At 50.1% G+C, this 22287-nt stretch overlaps 1 protein-coding gene across 4 annotated transcripts in view; it reads left to right on the top strand.

The window, feature by feature from the left end:
* Positions 1-22287, top strand: part of TMCO4 (transmembrane and coiled-coil domains 4) — a 146734-nt gene that overhangs the window by 25863 nt on the left and 98584 nt on the right. The window contains exons 1-3 of one of the 4 annotated variants that reach the window (XM_063942145.1): positions 12731-12816; positions 16549-16707; positions 16805-16979. In XM_063942145.1, coding sequence (XP_063798215.1) covers positions 16571-16707; positions 16805-16979 — 312 coding nt within the window. In that variant the 5' untranslated portion in view covers positions 12731-12816; positions 16549-16570. Of the gene's footprint in view, positions 1-12730; positions 12817-13115; positions 13347-16548; positions 16708-16804; positions 16980-22287 lie in introns of those variants that run through there. The other 3 variants (XM_063942146.1, XM_063942143.1, XM_063942144.1) reach the window with 3 other exon arrangements.

Below are 22287 nucleotides of genomic sequence, written 5' to 3'. Positions count from 1 at the left end.
GCGCTATGTGATATATATACTGCAACGTACGCTATGTGATATATATACTGCAATATACGCTATGTGATAAATATATATATATAGTTATATATACTGCAATATATGCTATGTGATATAGATATATACACTGCAACATGCGCTATGTGATATATATACCGAAACGTGCACTGTGATATATATACTGCAATGTGCGCTACAGTATGTGATGTATGGACTGCAACGTATGCTATGTGGATATATATACTGCAACGTACACTATGTGAAATATATACTACAATGTATATGATACATTGACTGCAATGCGTGCTATGTTATATATGTATATAGATATATATATATGCTGCAATGTACAGTACAGTTTGTGATATATGGACTGCAGTGTGCGCTATCTGATATATGGACTGCAATGTACGCTATGTGATATATATATATACTGCAACGTACGCCGTTATATACTGTAACATATGCTATGTGATATATATATATAGGCTGCAATGTGCCCTATATGATATATAGAATGCAGTGTGCCCTATGTGATATATATAGTCTGCAGTGTGCCCTATGTGATATATATGTATGTATGTATATGGAAGAGAAGCGTTATATGTCTCATTTTGAGGCACGATGCCCAATGTTTCCAGATAGAGGACTTATATTTATGGCTACTCACTTGCCCCACTCGGATAGTCATGCACTTTTCCACTCTAAAGGACTTTAATTCCGTAGCAGTACAAACCTTGCGGCCATCAGGGCTTGTCCTATACTTTTACTGGAAATTGTTTGAACCATGTTGCACAACAATGGCGAAACGCGTTTCCAGATGTACTCTGGGCAATGCAATAAAATGATTCAGATACACAAAACTGCCGTCTGTAGTAAGCACCATCCTGATTTTGGTAACAAGCCACAGCTTTTGGGGTGAGCAAAGAGTGCGCTGCATAAGCGATCTCCTCTGTGTACTGTGTAATACAGTGTTTCCCAACCACGGTCCTCAAGGCACACTAACAGTCCTGGTTTTAGTGATATCCAGGCTTGAACACAGGTGACTTCATTAGTACCTCAGTTATTTTGATTTAACCATCTGTGCTGAAGCCTGGATATCACTAAAACCTGCACTGTTGGTGTGCCTTGAGGACCGTGGTTGGGAATGCCTGGTGTAATATATGGGATGTAATCAGCACTCTCCAGTATAAATACTACACACAATGTGACTTCTTCAGGTTTGTCTATTGTCAATAAAGCAAATATTGTAACGTAACAATAATCAGTTATATGGCCACTGAGATCAGTCTAATACGTGTCAGACTAAAACAAATTACTGGTAGCAGTAATTGAGGTTGTGGTGTTTTGTCTTTTTAAATACTTAGTATTGATTACTAGTAAACATATTAAGTGTTTAGTTAAGAATATAGTGCAAGTAGAAACCAGGGCCTACATATAATGTACAGAAAGCATTCTAGTGCCCGCCATACAACATACAGAGATCATTCTAGTGACCGCCATACAGTGTACAGAGAGCATTCTAGTGCCCGCCATACAACATACAGAGCTCATTCTAGTGACCGCTGTACAGTGTAAAGAGAGCATCCTAGTGAGCACCATACAGTGTACAGAGAGCATTCTAGTGATGGTCATACAAAATACAGAGAGCATTTTAGTGATCACCATAAAGTGTACAGAAAGTATTCTAGTGACTGCCATACAATGTACTGAAAGCATTCTAGTGGCATCAATATAATGTAGAGAGCATTCTAGTGACCGCCATATAACATACAGAGAGCATTCTAGTGACCGCCATATAATGTACAGAGAGCATTTTAGTGACTGCCATATAATGTACAGAGAGCATTTTAGTGACCTCCTTACAATGTACTGAAAGCATCAATATAATGTAGAGAGCATTCTAGTGACCACCATATAATGTACAGAGAGCATTCTAGTGACCGCCATATAATGTACAGAGAGCATTTTAGTGACTGCCATATAATGTTCAGAGAGCATTTTAGTGACCGCCATATAACGTACAGAGAGCATTCTAGTGACTGCCATATAACGTACAGAGCATTCTAGTGACCACCATATAATGTACAGAGAGCATTTTAGTGACTGCCATATAATGTACAGGGATCATTTTAGTGACTGCCATATAATGTACGGAGAGCATTTTAGTGACCGCCATATAATGTACAGAGAGCATTCTAGTGACTGCCATATAATGTACAGAAAGCATTCTAGTGACCGCCATATAACGTACAGAGAGCATTCTAGTGACCGCCATATAATGTACAGAAAGCATTCTAGTGACCAGAAAGAGAATGAAAAGGGTCTATTGGCGCCTGTGCAGACAGATGAGTTACTATATCTGATGGTTAGCAGCCACCTGGTGAAGAAGTAGCCAGCCTCTTCTATTGACAAACCAAGAGAAAAAAAAAATAAACCAGGTGTGTGCGTTTGACCATACACAATAAAAATATTACAGGTTGACCACCATTGATGCCCCAGAAATTCTACCATTAATAACTTAGATGGCTTTTGGTGCAAAAGTCACAAATCACAGCAAATTTCATTGAAGATCAGAACACGCGATAAAAACAAAATAATCTCCCCTGTCACCAGCACGGTCCACATTTCACTGCACTGGTGCTGAAAAAGAGCACACCTCTTCCCGAATTCCCTGGGCTGTGGTGGAATGGGTAATTCATAACAAAGTGAAAAGGTATTTGGAAATTAGGGGCAGATGTATAAAAGTGTGCTGTGGTTTCTGCTGTCCACAGCTCACGTAAAGCCTGCAGTTACCGCATCCCATTAATGTATCAACGGCGTGTTAACGGCGTGTGCTGTGGCTGCTGCGCGCCACCGCCGCTTCCCGCTTCCCTGCAGACGACAATGGGAGACGAAGAGCAGAGGCAATGTATGATTGCCTCTGCTGTCACTTTTCGTCTCGTAAAGCCGCCGGGCCGGAACGCCTCTCCAGGCAAGCGATGTGTGCAAAATGTGCACTGGCTTAGTTTTTTTTCATTATTTTTTAAAATAAACTTTATTGAACGTGGACATTCTTCTGCTGGTCCACAAAGCCTTACTGCACATGCGCCGGGGGCCTCCGGCGGCGCAGACAGGACGCAGGTGAGAAGGACACATGCACACACACTGCGTCGCCGAGCCGATGTGGAAGGTGTGCTATCGCAGGACAGGTAAGACAACGCCCTCCCACATTGGCGGCCACACTGGTGATACACGATAATGTGGTGATACGGCCCCAGGCACATAACGTCCATTAGGACGTTTTTCATACATCTGCCCCTTACTTCTGTATGTGCTTCCAAAAGGCTCCCAGTGTCTTACATGTAGAACTGGGTCTTCATAGTACCCTAGCATGGGCGTGTGAAGAAGGAAAGCTTCAAGTTAGAATGCAGTACCTAATCTGAATTGCCAGAAGTCATGGGATAACATTATGTAAAGGTAATGGTAGGTGGCGCCACCGTACTGTGAAGACTTGGAAATTGCCAGACCTGCATCTGTTGTAATCTGACAGCTCGTGAGTCAGTTTGAACCCCAGCTAGGCTGCTCATGGCTAGGCAACGTGAATTATCGGAGTTTGAACGGGTCATGATATGAGGTGCCTGACGTATGGACATTCCATATCCAAAGTTGTGCATTCTGCATTCCTCGATCTATGATGTCACATGTTTACCTCATGGAAGGCATCACCACCCACCGTGGAGAGCGCAGTGGCTGACAGCAGGTGCTTAATGATCGTGATCAGCAGTGTCTGGCCAGAGTTGTCCATAGTAATAGACAAGCGACACTGGCTCATATCACATCCACATTCAATGCAGGAGGTTCCAGATGCATATCCAGCAGGTCAGTGCAGTGTTCTTCAGCTTCCATGGGATATGGGAGCAGAAGACTCATCAGAGAGCCCAACATCGCACATAGCGCCTCACCTGGGCTCGTGACGTAGCTAATTGGAGTCTGGGGGAATGGCAACATGTGGCATGGTCTGATGAGTCACAGTTCCAGTTGTTTTGGGTTGATTGTAGGGTTCAGGTGTGGTGCAGATCCCATGAAGCCATGGACCCCAGTTGTCAACAAGTCAACGTGTAGGCTGGTGGTGGTTCCATAGTGGTGTGGGTTGTGTTCACATGGCATGGGTTGGGTCCGCCTGAACACATCATTGACTGGTAACCGCTATGATAATGCACTGTGTTATTGGTCCCAAGTTGTGCAGTGTTGGTTCGATGAGCATTCTGGAGCGTTCCGATGAATGGTGTAGTCACCACGTTCGCCCGACATGAACCCAATCCAGCATTTATGGGACATGGCGGAGAGGTCCATTCGTACCCAAGCTCCAGGACTTACAAATATCAGGCAGCTGTGGGAAGCTATCGAGATGACATGGGTCAACATCTTTCTTCCGTTCACTTGTGGAATCAATGCCATGTTGAGTTGCTGCACTTCGCTGTAGCCAGACGGGGTCTTTCACGATACCAGGCACCTACCCCATGACTTTAGGCACTTCAATGTATTGTATAGCATCACTTGCAAGATAACACATGTAGCTGCTCATTACACGTTAAATCCACTCAATTCATTGAGAGAGAGAGAGAGAGCACATGACTGTGTGAAACGCGTCAAAGCAAGCACTGCTGGATTGCAGCTGGAAGGCAGGGGAAAGTGGACAATCCTACCAATGTCTTCGCTGCTTTACCTCATCATTCGTAATGAGCGGCTAAAGATATTGGTGGTCATTCCGAGTTGATCACTCGCTAGCAGTTTTTAGCAGCCGTGCAAACGCTATGCCGCCGCCCACTGGGAGTGTATTTTAGCTTAGCAGAAGTGCGGACGGTTGTATCGCAGAGCGGCTACACATTTTTTTGGTATAGTTTCAGAGTAGCTCAAAACCTACTCAGCGCTTGCGATCACTTCAGACTATTCAGTTCCGGATTTGACGTCACAAACCCGCCCAGCGTTCGCCCAGCCACGCCTGCGTTTTTCCTGGCACGCCTGCGTTTTTCCACACACTCCCTGAAAATGATCAGTTGCCACCCAGAAACGCCCACTTCATGTCAATCACTCTGCGGCAACCAGTGCAACTGAAATGCATCGCTAGACCCTGTGCAAAACGGCATCGTTCGTTGTGCCCGTACATGGGGGGGTCATTCCGAGTTGTTCGCTTGTTAGATGCTTTTAGCAGCATTGCACACGCTAAGCCTACGCCTACTGGGAGTGTATCTTAGCTTAGCAGATTTGCTAACGAAAGCTTCGCTAATTTTCTCGTAACGATTAACCCGCAGTTTCTGAGTAGCTCCAGACTTACTATGCCACTGTGACCAGCTCAGTCCTTTTCGTTCCTGGTTTGACGTCACAAACACACCCAGCGTTTGCCCAACCACTCCCCCGTTTCTCCAGCCACTCCCACTTCCTGTCAATCACACTACGATCAGCAGAGCGATGAAAAAACTTTGGCCCTCATTCCGAGTTGATCGCTCGCAAGGAGAATTTAGCAGAGTTGCTCAGGCTAAGCCTACGCCTACTGGGAGTGTATCTTAGCTTCTTAAAATTGCGACCGATGTATTCGCAATATTGCGATTACAAACTACTTAGCAGTTTCAGAGTAGGTTCAGACTTACTCGGCATCTGCGATCAGTTCAGTGCTTGTCGTTCCTGGTTTGACGTCATAAACACACCCAGCGTTCGCCCAGACACTCCCCCGTTTCTCCGGCCACTCCTGCGTTTTTTCCGGAAACGGTAGCGTTTTTATCCACACGCCCCGAAAACGCCGTGTTTCCGCCCAGTAACACCCATTTCCTGTCAATCACACTACGATCGCCGGAGCGAGGAAAAAGCCGTGAGTAAAAATACTATCTTCATTGTAAAATTACTTGGCGCAGTCGCAGTGCGATTATTGCGCATGCGTACTAAGCGGAATTTCACTGCGATGCGATGAAAATTACCGAGCGAACGACTCGGAATGAGGGCCTTTGTTACGCCGTGAGTAAATTACCAAACTTTTGTGCTAATTTACTTGGCGCAGGCGCTCTGCGTACATTGCGCATGCGCAGTTTGCGACTAATCGCTCCGTAGCGAAAAAATAACGAGCGAACAACTCGGAATGACCCCCTTGGTGCGTGCGCATTGCGCCGCATACGCATGCGCAGAACTGCCATTTTTTAGCCTGATCGCTGCGAACAAATGCAGCTAGCGATCAACTCGGAATGACCCCCTTTGTCTCTTCTTAGTAATATTATTTGTATTGCTGTACAACAGAAACGGCATCATAATCTTTGCCCACTGTTTTCTTTCCTTCAATATATGTATTTAACAACATTCTTGGTCTATCGTAACCCACATGGAGGGTAAAAATAAGAATTTACTCGCCGGTAATTCTATTTCTCGTAGTCCGTAGTGGATGCTGGGTACTCCGTAAGGACCATGGGGAATAGACGGGCTCCGCAGGAGACTGGGCACTCTAAAAGAAAGATTAGGTCCTATCTGGGGTGCACTGGCTCCTCCCTCTATGCCCCTCCTCCAGACCTCAGTTAGGATACTGTGCCCGGAAGAGCTGACACTACAAGGAAAGGATTTGGAATCCAGGGTAAGACTCATACCAGCCACACCAATCACACCGTACAACTCGTGATAACTATACCCAGTTGACAGTATGAATAACAACTGAGCCTCACTGAACAGATGGCTCATAACAATAACCCTTTAGTTAAGCAATAACTATATACAAGTATTGCAGACAATCCGCACTTGGGACGGGCTCCCAGCATCCACTACGGACTACGAGAAATAGAATTACCGGTGAGTAAATTCTTATTTTCTCTGACGTCCTAGTGGATGCTGGGTACTCCGTAAGGACCATGGGGATTATACCAAAGCTCCCAAACGGGCGGGAGAGTGCGGATGACTCTGCAGCACCGAATGAGCAAACTCAAGGTCCTCCTCAGCCAGGGTATCAAACTTGTAGAATTTTGCAAACGTGTTTGATCCCGACCAGGTAGCAGCTCGGCAAAGTTGTAAAGCCGAGACCCCTCAGGCAGCCGCCCAAGAAGAGCCCACCTTCCTCGTGGAATGGGCTTTGACTGATTTAGGATGCGGCAGTCCAGCCGCAGAATGTGCAAGTTGAATCGTGCAACAGATCCAGCGAGCAATAGTCTGCTTTGAAGCAGGAGCACCCAGCTTGTTGGGTGCATGCAGGATAAACATCGAGTCAGTTTTTCTGACTCTAGCCGTCCTGGAAACATAGATTTTCAGGGCCCGGACTACGTCCAGCAACTTGGAAGCCTCCAAATCCCGAGTAGCCGCAGGCACCACAATAGGTTGGTCCAAATGAAACGCTGATACCACCTTAGGGAGAAATTGGGGACGAATCCTCAATTCTGCCCTGTCTATATGGAAGATCAGATAGGGGCTTTTACATGACAAAGCCGCCAATTCTGACACACGCCTAGCCGAAGCCAAGGCCAAAAGCATGACCACTTTCCACGTGAGATATTTCAACTCCACGGTCTGAAGCGGCTCAAACCAATGTGATTTTAGGAAATCCAACACAACGTTGAGATCCCAAGGTGCCACTGGGGGCACAAAAGGGGGCTGAATATGCAGCACACCCTTAACAAACGTCTGAACTTCAGGCAGTGAAGCCAGTTCTTTCTGAAAGAAAATAGACAGGGCCGAAATCTGGACTTTAATGGATCCTAATTTTAGGCCCATAGTCACTCCTGACTGTAGGAAGTGCAGAAATCGACCCAGCTGAAATTCTTCTGTTGGGGCCTTCATAGCCTCACACCAAGCAACATATTTTCGCCATATGCGGTGATAATGTTTTGCTGTCACATCCTTCCTAGCTTTTATCAGCGTAGGAATGACTTCAACCGGAATGCCCTTTTCCATCAGGATCCGGCGTTCAACCGCCATGCCGTCAAACGCAGCCGCGGTAAGTCTAGGAACAGACAGGGCCCCTGCTGTTGCAGTTCCGGGTACCAAGTCCTTCTTGGCCAATCCGGAACGACGAGAATAGTTCTTACTCCTCTCTTTCTTATTATCCTCAGTACCTTTGGTATGAGAGGAAGAGGAGGGAACACATAAACCGCCTGGTACACCCACGGTGTCACTAGAGCGTCCACAGCTATCGCCTGAGGGTCCCTTGACCTGGCGCAATATCTTTTTAGCTTTTTGTTGAGGCGGGACGCCATCATGTCCACCTGTGGCCTTTCCCAACAATTTACAATCAGCTGGAAGACTTCTGGATGAAGTCCCCACTCTCCCGGGTGGAGGTCGTGCCTGCTGAGGAAGTCTGCTTCCCAGTTGTCCACTCCCGGAATGAACACTGCTGACAGTGCTATCACGTGATTTTCCGCCCATCGGAGAATCCTTGTGGCTTCTGCCATCGTCATCCTGCTTCTTGTGCCGCCCTGTCGGTTTACATGGGCGACCGCCGTGATGTTGTCTGACTGAATCAGCACCGGCTGGTTTTGAAGCAGGGGTCTTGCCTGACTTAGGGCATTGTAAATGGCCCTTAGTTCCAGAATATTTATGTGTAGGGAAGCTTCCTGACTCGACCATTGTCCTTGGAAGTTTCTTCCCTGAGTGACTGCCCCCCAACCTCGGAGGCTTGCATCCGTGGTCACCAGGACCCAGTCCTGTATGCCGAATCTGCGGCCCTCGAGTAGATGAGCACTCTGCAGCCACCACAGCAGAGACACCCTGGCCCTCGGGGACAGGGTGATCAGCCGATGCATCTGAAGATGCGATCCGGACCACTTGTCTAACAGATCCCACTGAAAGATCCGTGCATGGAATCTGCCGAATGGAATTGCCTCGTAAGAAGCTACCATCTTTCCCAGGACTCGCGTGCAGTGATGCACCGACACCTGTTTTGGTTTTAGGAGGTCTCTGACCAGAGATGACAACTCCTTGGCCTTCTCCTCCGGGAGAAACACCTTCTTCTGTTCTGTGTCCAGAATCATACCCAGGAACAGCAGACGCGTCGTAGGAACCAGCTGCGACTTCGGGATATTCAGAATCCAGCCGTGCTGTTGTAGCACTTCCTGAGATAGTGCTACTCCGACCAACAACTGCTCCCTGGACCTCGCCTTTATAAGGAGATCGTCCAAGTACGGGATAATTATAACTCCCTTCTTTCGAAGGAGTATCATCATTTCGGCCATTACTTTGGTAAATACCCTCGGTGCCGTGGACAGACCAAACAGCAACGTCTGGAATTGGTAATGGCAGTCCTGTACCACAAAACGGAGGTACACCTGGTGAGGTGGGTAAATGGGGACATGTAGGTAAGCATCCTTGATGTCCAGTGATACCATGTAATCCCCCTCTTCCAGGTTTGCAATAACCGCCCTGAGCGATTCCATTTTGAACTTGAACTTCCTTATATAAGTGTTCAAGGATTTCAAATTTAGAATGGGTCTCACCGAACCGTCTGGTTTCGGTACCACAAACATTGTGGAATAGTAACCCCGTCCCTGTTGAAGGAGGGGAACTTTTATTATCACCTGCTGGAGGTACAGCTTGTGAATTGCCGCCAGTACTACCTCCCTGTCCTGGGGAGTAGCTGGCAAGGCTGATTTGAGGTAACGGCGAGGGGGAGACGTCTCGAATTCCAGCTTGTATCCCTGAGATACCACTTGTAGAACCCAGAGATCCACCCGTGAGCGAACCCACTGGTCGCTGAAATTCCGGAGACGGGCCCCCACCGCACCTGGCTCCACCAGTGGAGCCCCAGAGTCATGCGGTGGACTTAGTGGAAGCAGGGGAGGATTTTTGTTCTTGGGAACTGGCTGTATGGTGCAGCTTTTTCCCTCTACCCCTGCCTCTGGGCAGAAAGGACGCGCCTTTAACCCGCTTGCCTTTCTGGGGCCGAAAGGACTGTACCTGATAATACGGTGCTTTCTTAGGCTGTGAGGGAACCTGAGGTAAAAATGTCGACTTCCCAGCTGTTGCTGTGGAAACGAGGTCCGAGAGACCATCCCCAAACAATTCCTCACCCTTGTAAGGCAATACCTCCATGTGCCTTTTAGAATCCGCATCACCTGTCCACTGCCGAGTCCATAATACTCTCCTGGCAGAAATGGACATTGCATTAATTCTAGATGCCAGCCGGCAAATATCCCTCTGTGCATCTCCCATATATAAGACGACGTCTTTAATATGCTCTATGGTTAGCAAAATCGTATCCCTGTCGAGGGTATCAATATTTTCCGACAGGGTATCGGACCAAGCTGCTGCAGCACTACACATCCAAGCTGAAGCAATTGCAGGTCTCAGTATAGTACCTGAGTGTGTATATACAGACTTCAGGATAGCCTCCTGCTTTCTATCCGCAGGCTCCTTTAAGGCGGCCGTATCCTGAGACGGCAGTGCCACCTTTTTTGACAAGCGTGTGAGCGCCTTATCCACCCTCGGGGATGTCTCCCAACGTAACCTGTCCTCTGGCGGGAAAGGGTACGCCATCAGTAACTTTTTAGAAATCACTAGTTTCTTATCGGGGGAAGCCCACACTTCTTCACACACTTCATTCAACTCATCTGATGGGGGAAAAACCACTGGTTGCTTTTTCTCCCCAAACATAATACCCTTTTTAGTGGTAACCGGGTTAATGTCAGAAATGTGCAACACATTTTTCATTGCCGTAATCATGCAACGGATGGCCCTAGTGGAATGTACATTAGTCTCGTCCTCGTCGACACTGGAGTCAGACTCTGTGTCGACATCTGTGTCTGCCATCTGAGGTAGCGGGCGTTTTTGAGCCCCTGATGGCCTTTGAGACGCCTGGGCAGGCACTGGCTGAGAAGCCGGCTGTCCCACAGCTGTTATGTCATCGAACCTTTTATGCAAGGAGTTGACACTGTCGTGTAAAACCTTCCACATATCCATCCACTCTGGTGTCGACCCCGCAGGGGGTGACATCACATTTATCGGCACCTGCTCCGCCTCCACATAAGCCTCCTCATCAAACATGTCGACACAGCCGTACCGACACACCGCACACACACAGGGAATGCTCTGACTGAGGACAGGACCCCACAAAGTCCTTTGGGGAGACAGAGAGAGAGTATGCCAGCACACACCACAGCGCTATATAATCAGGGATTTACACTAACACAAAGTGATTTTTCCCTATAGCTGCTTTACATACACAGTTTGCGCCTAAATTTAGTGCCCCCCCTCTCTTTTTTACCCTTTGAGCCTGGAAACTGCAGGGGAGAGCCTGGGGAGCTGTCTTCCAGCGGAGCTGTGAAGAGGAAATGGCGCCAGTGTGCTGAGGGAGATAGCCCCGCCCCCTTATCAGCGGACTTCTCCCGCTCTTATAGTAATATTATGGCAGGGGATTTTTGCACATATATAGTTTTTTAGACTATATTATGTGCTGTTTGCCAATAAAAGGTACTCTAATTGCAGCCCAGGGCGCCCCCCCCCAGCGCCCTGCACCCATCAGTGACCGGAGTATGTGGTGTGCATAGGGAGCAATGGCGCACAGCTGCAGTGCTGTGCGCTACCTTAATGAAGACCGGAGTCTTCAGCCGCCGATTTCCAGGATGTTCTTCTTGCTTCTGGCTCTGCAAGGGGGACGGCGGCGCGGCTCCGGGACCGGACGACCGAGGCTGGGCCTGTGTTCGATCCCTCTGGAGCTAATGGTGTCCAGTAGCCTAGAAGCCCAAGCTAGCTGCAAGCAGGTAGGTTCGCTTCTCTCCCCTAAGTCCCTCGTAGCAGTGAGTCAATTGACATGCTCATTCCTAGCTATAGCGTACATAACTAACCTAAGCCACACTGGCCGTCTGTCCCAGAGTGTCTGTGTGACCCCAAAATATCTGTGAGCTCCCCCAGAATGCCATTGATGTAGCCCAGTCTGACGGAACCTGCCCACTTCCTCAGTGGCACAATTTGGAACTAGTTCTAAGAATTAAAAATGTCACCACATAAAGGTCATAACAACATCGCTATGACTTGAGACGACGCTTCATGGTGGAGACTTCGAGGTGACCTGAAGCGGTTGCATCGCAGCGTCACATGATCTGCCTGCACTCCGGATCAGTCCCTGGGTGTCAGTATGGGGTGGGCTGTAAGATGCAGACATTGCAGCGGGCTTGATTCAGAGCTGCAGCTTTGTTTGCAGTGGACTAATGGCTCAGCCGCCGTCTTGCGCACAGAGCCACCCACCACCAGCGTCTCACGTACACTACTCACACACATAAAGCAGGAGATTCAGGCGCACAGCGGTCAGTCAGACCACCGGACCTCTGAGCACCTATACTGTCTTAGGGCTTGATTCACAGATGTATGCAAACCTGTTGGTCTATGTACATTTCCGGTGTTTGTGGGATTGCGCGTGTGCTACACACGTCCTGCGAGATTGCTCGCAATTCCCCCAAGCCGTTTCATGGCCGACGTGCTGCAGACGTTTGAAGGTCGAGATGGGGCGGCGCTGCCTTTGCTTCCAGAAAACAGGGGGTGTCGGCCCTGTTTTCTGGGAGAGGCGAGGCCAGTGCCTGCGTCTCCCGCATTGCAAGCGTGCAGTAGGTGGCCATTCTGAGTGCGCTTAGGCTCATATGGCCGGACGCATTGTCTGTGATGCTGGCAGGAGGCGTATTTTTGCACAGCAACCGTATCCGCAGAAGCAGCTGCTGTGCGAATCGGTCATCTCTGACAGGCGTCCCTAGCTGCGAGCGGATTCGCAGCGGGTGACTATGCAACGTCCAGAAAACGGTTCTGACATGCCCGCGTTATACTAGCACTCCCGTTACCTCCCCAAGACGCCGGCTACCTGCCACTGACTCTGCGAATAAATCCTCTGTGCGTCCGCAATCGCTAATTATTAGCTGGTGCGGCTTTGGCGCATACGCAGGGGCACACAAATCGCCCCACAGCGCCCGACATTGCATGCACATCTGAATCAGGGGGGGGGGGGGGGGGGGGGTGTGTGTGTGTGTGTGTGTGTGTGTGTGTGTGTGTGTGTGTGTGTGTGTGAGTGTGTGTGTGTGTGTGTGTGTGTGTGTCTCATAATAACATGCTGGCAGATTATAGCACCTGTGCCAGGTGTCGCAGCAGCACCAGGTGAAGTCACCTGTCCCCATGGCAACCGCCCAGTGGAGGCTCAAAGTCCTCCCGCAGCGTAAACAGCGTAACTCTTCCCATTCTACAAACCCAGCGCGGCGTCCGCCAGGCATTTGGCGTAACCTCGGGCCGCGGGGAACGTGTCAGCGGCTGCTCTAAGAGCGTAGCTTTGGGATTCCCGGAGAGTTACGCTGATTGCGCAGATGCGGCCTGGTGTGCCGGGCAGCGGTTCCGGGACGGTGTGAGCGGGGGCACAGCGGTGGTGACGGGTGAGATGCGGGAGCTGTGTGATGGTGCGGGGCGTGTGATAATACAGAGGCAGGTGCTGTGTATAGGAGCCGGGAGGTCACACGTTACGCTGTGTCTGGGTGTAATATCGTAACACTGTATCATATTGTGATATATTTTGACCCTGTCGCCCTAATGTCTGTCTAACATATGGTGTCTATTTATCATCCGGATACCGCCCTGGGTAACTCCTCTTCATTACAGTGCTGGGAGGAGACGTGCTGTATATAGTGTGTACAGTGCTGTGTATACAAAGTGTCACCTCCACACGCTGCCATATACACTGTCACCTCCGCACACTGCCATATACACTGTCACTTCCGCACACTGCCATATACACTGTCACCTCCTCACACTGCCATGTACACTGTGTCACCTCCGCACACTGCCGCATACACTGTCACCTCCACACACTGCCATCTCCGCACACTGCCATATACACTGTCACCTCCACACACTGCCATATACACTGTCACCTCCACACGCTGCCATATACACTGTCACCTCCGCACACTGCCATATACACTGTCACCTTCGCACACTGCCATGTACACTGTGTCACCTCCGCACACTGCCGCATACACTGTCACCTCCACACACTGCCGCATACACTGTCACCTCCGCACACTGCCATATACACTGTCACCTCCGCACACTGCCATATACACTGTCACCTCCGCACACTGCCATGTACACTGTGTCACCTCCACACACTGCCGTATACACTGTGTCACCTTTGCACGCTGCCATATACACTCACCTCCGCACACTGCCATATACACTGTCACCTCCGTACACTGCCATGTACACTGTGTCACCTCCACACACTGCCGTATACACTGTGTCACCTCCGCACACTGCCAAATACACTGTGTCACCTCCACACACTGCTATAGACACTGTGTCACCTCCATACACTGCTATAGACACTGTGTCACCTCCATACACTGCCATAGACACTGTGTCACCTCCGCACACTGCCATGTACACTGTGTCACCTCCGCACACTGCCATATACACTGTGTCACCTCCACACACTGCTATAGACACTGTGTCACCTCCACACACTGCCATAGACACTGTGTCACCTCCGCACACTGCCATAGACACTGTGTCACCTCCGCACGCTGCCATAGACACTGTGTCACCTCCGCACGCTGCCATATACACTGTGTCACCTCCACACACTGCCAAATACACTGTGTCACTTCCACACACTGCCAAATACACTGTGTCACCTCCACACACTGCCATATACACTGTGTCGCCTCCATACACTGTCACCTCCACACACTGCCTTATACACTGTGTCACCTCCACACAATGCCATATACACTGTGTCACCTCCATACACTGCCATATACACTGTGTCACCTCCATACACTGCCATATACACTGTGTCACCTCCACACACTGCCATATACACTGTGTCACCTCCATACACTGCCATATACACTGTGTCACCTCCATACACTGCCATATACACTGTGTCACCTCCACACACTGCCATATACACTGTGTCACCTCCACACACTGCCATATACACTGTGTCACCTCCATACACTGCCATATACACTGTGTCACCTCCGCACACTGCCATATACACTGTGTCACCTCCACACACTGCCATATACACTGTGTCACCTCCATACACTGCCATATACACTGTGTTCCCCTCCACACACTGCCATATACACTGTGTTCCCACACACTGCCATATACACTGTGTCACCTCCACACACTGCCATATACACTGTGTCACCTCCATACACTGCCAAATACACTGTGTCACCTCCACACACTGCCATGTACACTGTGTCACCTCCACACACTGCCATGTACACTGTGTCACCTCCACACACTGCCATGTACACTGTGTCACCTCCATACACTGCCATGTACACTGTGTCACCTCCATACACAGCCATATACACTGTGTCACCTCCATACACTGCCATATACACTGTGTTCCCCTCCACACACTGCCATATACACTGTGTCACCTCCATACACTGCCATGTACACTGTGTCACCTCCATACACAGCCATATACACTGTGTCACCTCCATACACTGCCATATACACTGTGTTCCCCTCCACACACTGCCATATACACTGTGTCACCTCCATACACTGCCATGTACACTGTGTCATCTCCACACACTGCCATATACACTGTGTCACCTCCATACACTGCCATGTACACTGTGTCACCTCCATACACAGCCATATACACTGTGTTCCCCTCCACACACTGCCATATACACTGTGTCACCTCCATACACTGCCATGTACACTGTGTCACCTCCACACACAGCCATATACACTGTGTTCCCCTCCACACACTGCCATATACACTGTGTCACCTCCATACACTGCCATGTACACTGTGTCACCTCCACACACTGCCATATACACTGTGTCACCTCCATACACTGCCATGTACACTGTGTCACCTCCATACACTGCCATATACACTGTGTTCCCCTCCACACACTGCCATATACACTGTGTCACCTCCATACACTGCCATGTACACTGTGTCACCTCCATACACAGCCATATACACTGTGTCACCTCCATACACTGCCATATACACTGTGTTCCCCTCCACACACTGGCCGGCACGGCAACACAGAACAGTACATAATGAGATTTCCTTTGGTTGAAGTGATAATAGACATGAGCTAAAGCGGTGAAGACGTTTATGTTTTAGGGGCGTTGTCTTGCTGTGCGGTGCGCATGGAGTGCGCTTGGTGCCCAAAGCGCAGTGTGTTAGTTCCTTGTATACTTATTTACAATGAATAATTCCCAGGAACACTGGGCCTGATTTAGGAACAAAGTAAGAAAAAGCAGGTCATTGTGGACCTGGAAAACCGTGATACAGTGGAAGAAGTGCGGATACATGCAGTTATTTTGCATGTAGGGTAAATACGGTCTGATTCTACATGTAGCCCACACATGCTGGGCAGCTTTATTCTTGCACTGCAATTTTGATAGCAATTTGGACACACCCCACCTAACTCTCTGTGCATTATAAATTTGGCGCACCTTCAGTGCAACATTTGGCTGTGCCGGTATGGCGGTTCACCTGACGTCGTACTGTCTCAGTAGGCCTCTGTAACTTCCCACCTCATCATATATTCACTGAGCTTAGTCCTGATCATTTTGCTTTATGCGTAGGTGCGGTCACCTGGGTGACATCATGGAGGATGAGTCAGACGGACAGAGCGCGCTTCCCCGGGTCGTGCTGGGGAGGTCGTTAAGCGAGCCGTCTCGGTTTGCCTATGCCGGCCTCTGTGGCCTGTCACTGGCCCAGCTGTACCCAGAGAAAGAACAGAGGTACGATGTTATCCCTGAACCAATGAAAGGAATCGCCGCCGTCACCCTATTGTCAGCCCTCAGCCGTAATATAATGATACGTTGTCGCCATGTGCAGGGATTTCTGCTTGAAGTTTGTGGGAGACTTGGCGCATTGGCTAGCCCTGTGCCCAACCGTCATTCCCGCCATGGAGGCGTTCGCCAGCGGGTTGGGGAGAGAAGGAACGGACACGTTCGCACAGGTTCTCCTGGAAGATTCCGTCCTGAAGGCAAACCCGGCTATTATCACTCAGGTAACGGCGTACACTGCACATCATCAGGTGTCGCGTAATTCCCGTCTAATCCAGAGAAGCGGCTTCCTGTCCTCTTGCAGCCTACAGGGCAGGTTTAGGGGTATATTCAATTGAAGTCGAAACTGCGTGGATCGGCGGAATAGCTGCTGATCCGCGTGCTTCTGTCAGAAGCGGGGCCAAATCCGACCATCTCTATCCGACTTTAAAAAAAGTCGGATGGAGATGAGGGTGCGGGGAGCCGGGGGAGAGCAGCGGATACAGTAGCGTAGCCGGAGGATGGGGCACCACCGACGCTCACGCCAGCGTCCTCCCGGCTACAGCAGACGAAGTCCCGCTAGCTGGAGCCGGGTGGACGCTGCTGCGAGGTCTGGCGGTGGAACCCCATCTTATGGCTACGCTGCTGTATCCGCTGCTCTCCCCCGGCTCCCCGCACCCTCATCTCCATCCGACTTTTTTTAAAGTTGGATTGAGATGGTCATTGAATAGGTCCTGTCAGATCCATTCCCACAAATTCATGTTGGAATGGATCCGACTTTAGTTGAATATACCCCTTAGTCTCTCGCCTTACAAAGTGGGGGCTGCCTTCTCACGTGGGTGTGTCGTCATGATTAGAATGTCTGCAAAATGTCTCTGGTGGCAACTTACCTGGTATAGCAGGTCCAGCAGCTCCAGCCATGTATTTTGGGTCTGGCGGTCAGCTGATGAGACATCCGATGAAAACTCTCATCCTAACCCTACTCTCCCGCAACCTAACCTTACACTCCAGCAGCCTAACCTTACCCTCCCCTCCCGCAGCCTAACCATAACTCTACCCTATCATAGCCGAACCCTCCCCTCCCGCAGCCTAACCCCTCCCCTCCCACAGCCTAACCCCTCCCCTCCCACAGCCTAACCCTAACCCTCCCCTCTCACAGCCTAACCCCTCCCCTCCCGCAGCCTAACCTTAACCCTCCCCTCCCACAGCCTAACCCTAACCCCTCCCCTCCCACAGCCTAACCCCTCCCCTCCCACAGCCTAACCCTCCCCTCCCACAGCCTAACCCCTCCCCTCCCGCAGCCTAACCTTCCGCAGCCTAACCATAACTCTACCCTATCATAGACGAACCCTCCCCTCCCGCAGCCTAACCCCTCCCCTCCCACAGCCTAACCCTAACCCTCCCCTCCCACAGCCTAACCCCTCCCCTCCCACAGCCTAACCCTAACCCTCCCCTCTCACAGCCTAACCCCTCCCCTCCCGCAGCCTAACCTTAACCCTCCCCTCCCACAGCCTAACCCTAACCCCTCCCCTCCCACAGCCTAACCCCTCCCCTCCCACAGCCTAACCTTCCGCAGCCTAACCATAACTCTACCCTATCATAGCCGAACCCTCCCCTCCCGCAGCCTAACCCTCCCCTCCCACAGCCTAACCCCTCCCCTCCCACAGCCTAACCCTCCCCTCCCACAGCCTAACCCCTCCCCTCCCGCAGCCTAACCTTCCGCAGCCTAACCATAACTCTACCCTATCATAGCCGAACCCTCCCCTCCCGCAGCCTAACCCTAACCTTCCGCAGCCGAACCCTCCACTCCCACAGCCTATCCCTAACCCTCCCCTTCCACAACCTAACCCCTCCCCTCCCGCAGCCTAACCCTAACCTTCCACAGCCTAACCCTAACTCTACTCTATCATAGCCGAACCCTCCACTCCCACAGCCTATCCCTAACCCTACCCTCCCGCAGCCTAACCCTAACCTTCCGCAGCCCAACCCTAACTCTATCATAGCCGAACCCTCCACTCCCACAGCCTATCCCTAACCCTCCCCTCCCGCAGCCTAACCCTAACATAGCCTAACCCTACCCTCCCACAGCCTAACTCTAACCCTCCCCTCCCGCAGCCTAACCCTCCCCTCCCACAGCCTAACCCTAACATAGCCTAACCCTACCCTCCCGCAACCTAACCCTCCCCTCCTGCAGCCTCACCCTAACCCTAACGCTTTCCTCCCAGAGCCTAACCCTACCCTCCTACAACCTCACCCTAACCCTACCCCCCCCCCACACAGCCTAACCCTAACTCTCTCCTCCCGTAGCCTACCTTTAACCTCTCTCAGCCTAACCTTCCCCGCCCGCAGCCTAACCCTACCTCTAAAGTCTAATCTTATCCTAACCTTCCGCACCGCAAACCTCCGCTTCAAGTCCATGCTGAATGTCGGCATTTCACACGTTAAGATTGTGAACATGTCGACGGTCTGCACATTCGGACATGCTTAATGTTTAAATTTCAACAATGTCAACATTGTAATATTAACATTATGACTGTCCACATTGTAAATATTAACGTTTCTCTATCGTCCTAGTGGATGCTGGGGTTCCTGAAAGGACCATGGGGGATAGCGGCTCCGCAGGAGACAGGGCACAAAAAGTAAAGCTTTAGGATCAGGTGGTGTGCACTGGCTCCTCCCCCTATGACCCTCCTCCAAGCCTCAGTTAGGTTTTTGTGCCCGGCCGAGAAGGGTGCAATCTAGGTGGCTCTCCTAAAGAGCTGCTTAGAAAAGTTTAGCTTAGGTTTTTTATTTTACAGTGAGTCCTGCTGGCAACAGGATCACTGCATCGAGGGACTTAGGGGAGAAGAAGTGAACTCACCTGCGTGCAGGATGGATTGGCTTCTTTGGCTACTGGACATTAGCTCCAGAGGGACGATCACAGGTACAGCCTGGATGGTCACCGGAGCCTCGCCGCCGGCCCCCTTGCAGATGCTGAAAAGAGAAGAAGGTCCAGAATCGGCGGCAGAAGACTCCTCAGTCTTCTTAAGGTAGCGCACAGCACTGCAGCTGTGCGCCATTGCTCTCAGCACACTTCACACGGCAGTCACTGAGGGTGCAGGGCGCTGGGGGGGGGGGCGCCCTGGGCAGCAATGAAAATCCTTTTTTTGGCAAAAAATACCTCACATATAGCCTCCGGGGCTATATGGAGATATTTAACCCCTGCCAGAATCCATTTTTAAGCGGGAGACGAGCCCGCCGAAAAGGGGGCGGGGCCTATCTCCTCAGCACACAGCGCCATTTCCTCACACAGTTCCGCTGGTCAGGAAGGCTCCCAGGCTCTCCCCTGCACTGCACTACAGAAACAGGGTTAAATCAAGAGAGGGGGGGGCAAAATTTGGCGAAATTGTGATTTTATAAAAGCAGCTATAAGGGAGCACTTATTATAAGGCTATCCCTGTAAAATATAGCGCTTTGGTGTGTGCTGGCAAACTCTCCCTCTGTCTCCCCAAGGGACTTTGTGGGGTCCTGTCCTCTATCAGAGCATTCCCTGTGTGTGTGTGCTATATGTCGGTACGTGTGTGTCGACATGTATGAGGACGATGTTGGTGAGGAGGCGGAGCAAATTGCCTGTAATGGTGATGTCACTCTCTAGGGAGTCGACACCGGAATGGATGGCTTATTTATGGAAATTACGTGACAATGTCAACACGCTGCAAGCCGGTTGACTACATGAGAGGGCCGGCGAACAAATTAGTATCTGTCCAGGCGTCTCAAACACCGTCAGGGGCTGTAAAATGCCCATTTACCTCAGTCGGTCAACACAGACCCAGACACGGACACTGATTTCAGTGTCGACGGTGAAGAAACAAACGTATTTTCTTTTAGGGCCACACGTTAAGGGCAATGAAGGAGGTGTTACATATTTCTGATACTCCAAGTACCACAAAAAAGGGTATTATGTGTGAGGTGAAAAAACTACCTGTAGTTTTTCCTGAATCAGATAAATTAAATGAAGTGTGTGATGATGCGTGGGTTTCCCCCGATAGAAAATTATTGGCGGTATACCCTTTCCCGCCAGAAGTTAAGGAGCGGTGGGAAACACCCCTCACGGTGGATAAGGCGCTCACACGCTTATCAGAACAAGTGGCGGTACCATCTACGGATAGGGCCGTACTTAAGGAGCCACCTGATAGGAGGCTGAAAAATATCCTAAAAAGTATACACACACATGCTGGTGTTATACTGCGACCAGCGATCGCCTCAGCCTGGATGTGCAGAGCTGAGGTGGCTTGGTCGGATTCCCTGACTAAAAATATTGATACCTTTGACAGGGACAGTATTTTATTGACTATAGAGCATTTAAAGGATGCATTTCTATATATGCGAGATGCGCAGAGGGATATTTGCACTCTGGCATCAAGAGTAAATGCGATGTCCATATCTGCAAGAAGATGTTTATGGACACGACAGTGGTCAGGTGATGCAGATTCCAAACGGCACAAAGATGTATTGCCGTATAAAGGGGAGGAGTTATTTGGGGTCGGTCCATGGGACCTGGTGGCCAGGGCAACTGCTGGAAAATCCACCGTTTTTTACCCTAAGTCACATCTCTGCAGAAAAAGACACCGTCTTTTCAGCCTCAGTCCTTTCGTCCCTATAAGAGTCATATCTGCCCAGGGATAGAGGAAAGGGAAGAAGACTGCAGCAGGCAGCCCATTCCCAGGAACAGAAGCCCTCCACCGCTTCTACCAAGTTCTCAGCATGACGCTGGGACCGTACAGGACCCCTGGATCCTACAAGTAGTATCCAAGGGGTACAGATTGGAATGTCGAGAGGTTTCCCCCCTCGCAGGTTCCTGTAGTCTGCTGTACCAATGTCTCCCTCCGACAGGGAGGCAGTATTGAAAACAATTCACAAGCTGTATTCCCAGCAGGTGATAATAAATTTACCCCTCCGACAACAAGGAAAGGGGTATTACTCCACACTATATGGTGGTACTGAAGGCTAGGTGAGACCTATTCTAAATCTGAAAAATTTGAACACTTACAAGGGTTCAAATCCAGATGGAGTCACTCAGAGCAGTGATAGCAAAGAACAAGGGGACTATATGGTGTCCCGGGACATCAGGGATGCTTACCTCCATGTCCCAAAATTTGCCTTTTCTCACCAAGGGTACCTCAGGTTCGTGGTACAGAACTGTCACTATCAGTTTCAAGACGATGCCGTTGGATTGTCCAAGGCACCCCGGGTCCTTACCAAGGTAATGACCGAAAGGAGGATTCGTCTTCAAAGAAAATGGACGACCTCCTGATAAGAACAAGGTCCAGAGAACAGTTGGAGGTCGGAGTAGCACTATCTCAAGTAGTTCTACGACAGCACGGGTGGATTCTAAATATTCCAAAACCGCAGTTGTTCCGACGACACGTCTGCTGGTCCTAGGGATGATTCTGGACACAGTCCAGGAAAAGGTGTTTCTCCCAGAGGAGAAAGCCAGGGAGTTATCCGAGCTAATCGGGATCCTCCTAAAACCAGGAAAAGTGTCAGTGCATCATTGCACAAGAGTCCTGGTAA

The sequence above is a fragment of the Pseudophryne corroboree genome, chromosome 10 (genome assembly GCF_028390025.1).
Source record: "Pseudophryne corroboree isolate aPseCor3 chromosome 10, aPseCor3.hap2, whole genome shotgun sequence".
Lineage (NCBI taxonomy): Eukaryota > Metazoa > Chordata > Amphibia > Anura > Myobatrachidae > Pseudophryne > Pseudophryne corroboree.
Note: the sequence above shows the minus strand (reverse complement) of the source record. Positions and strands in the feature narration are given on the sequence as shown.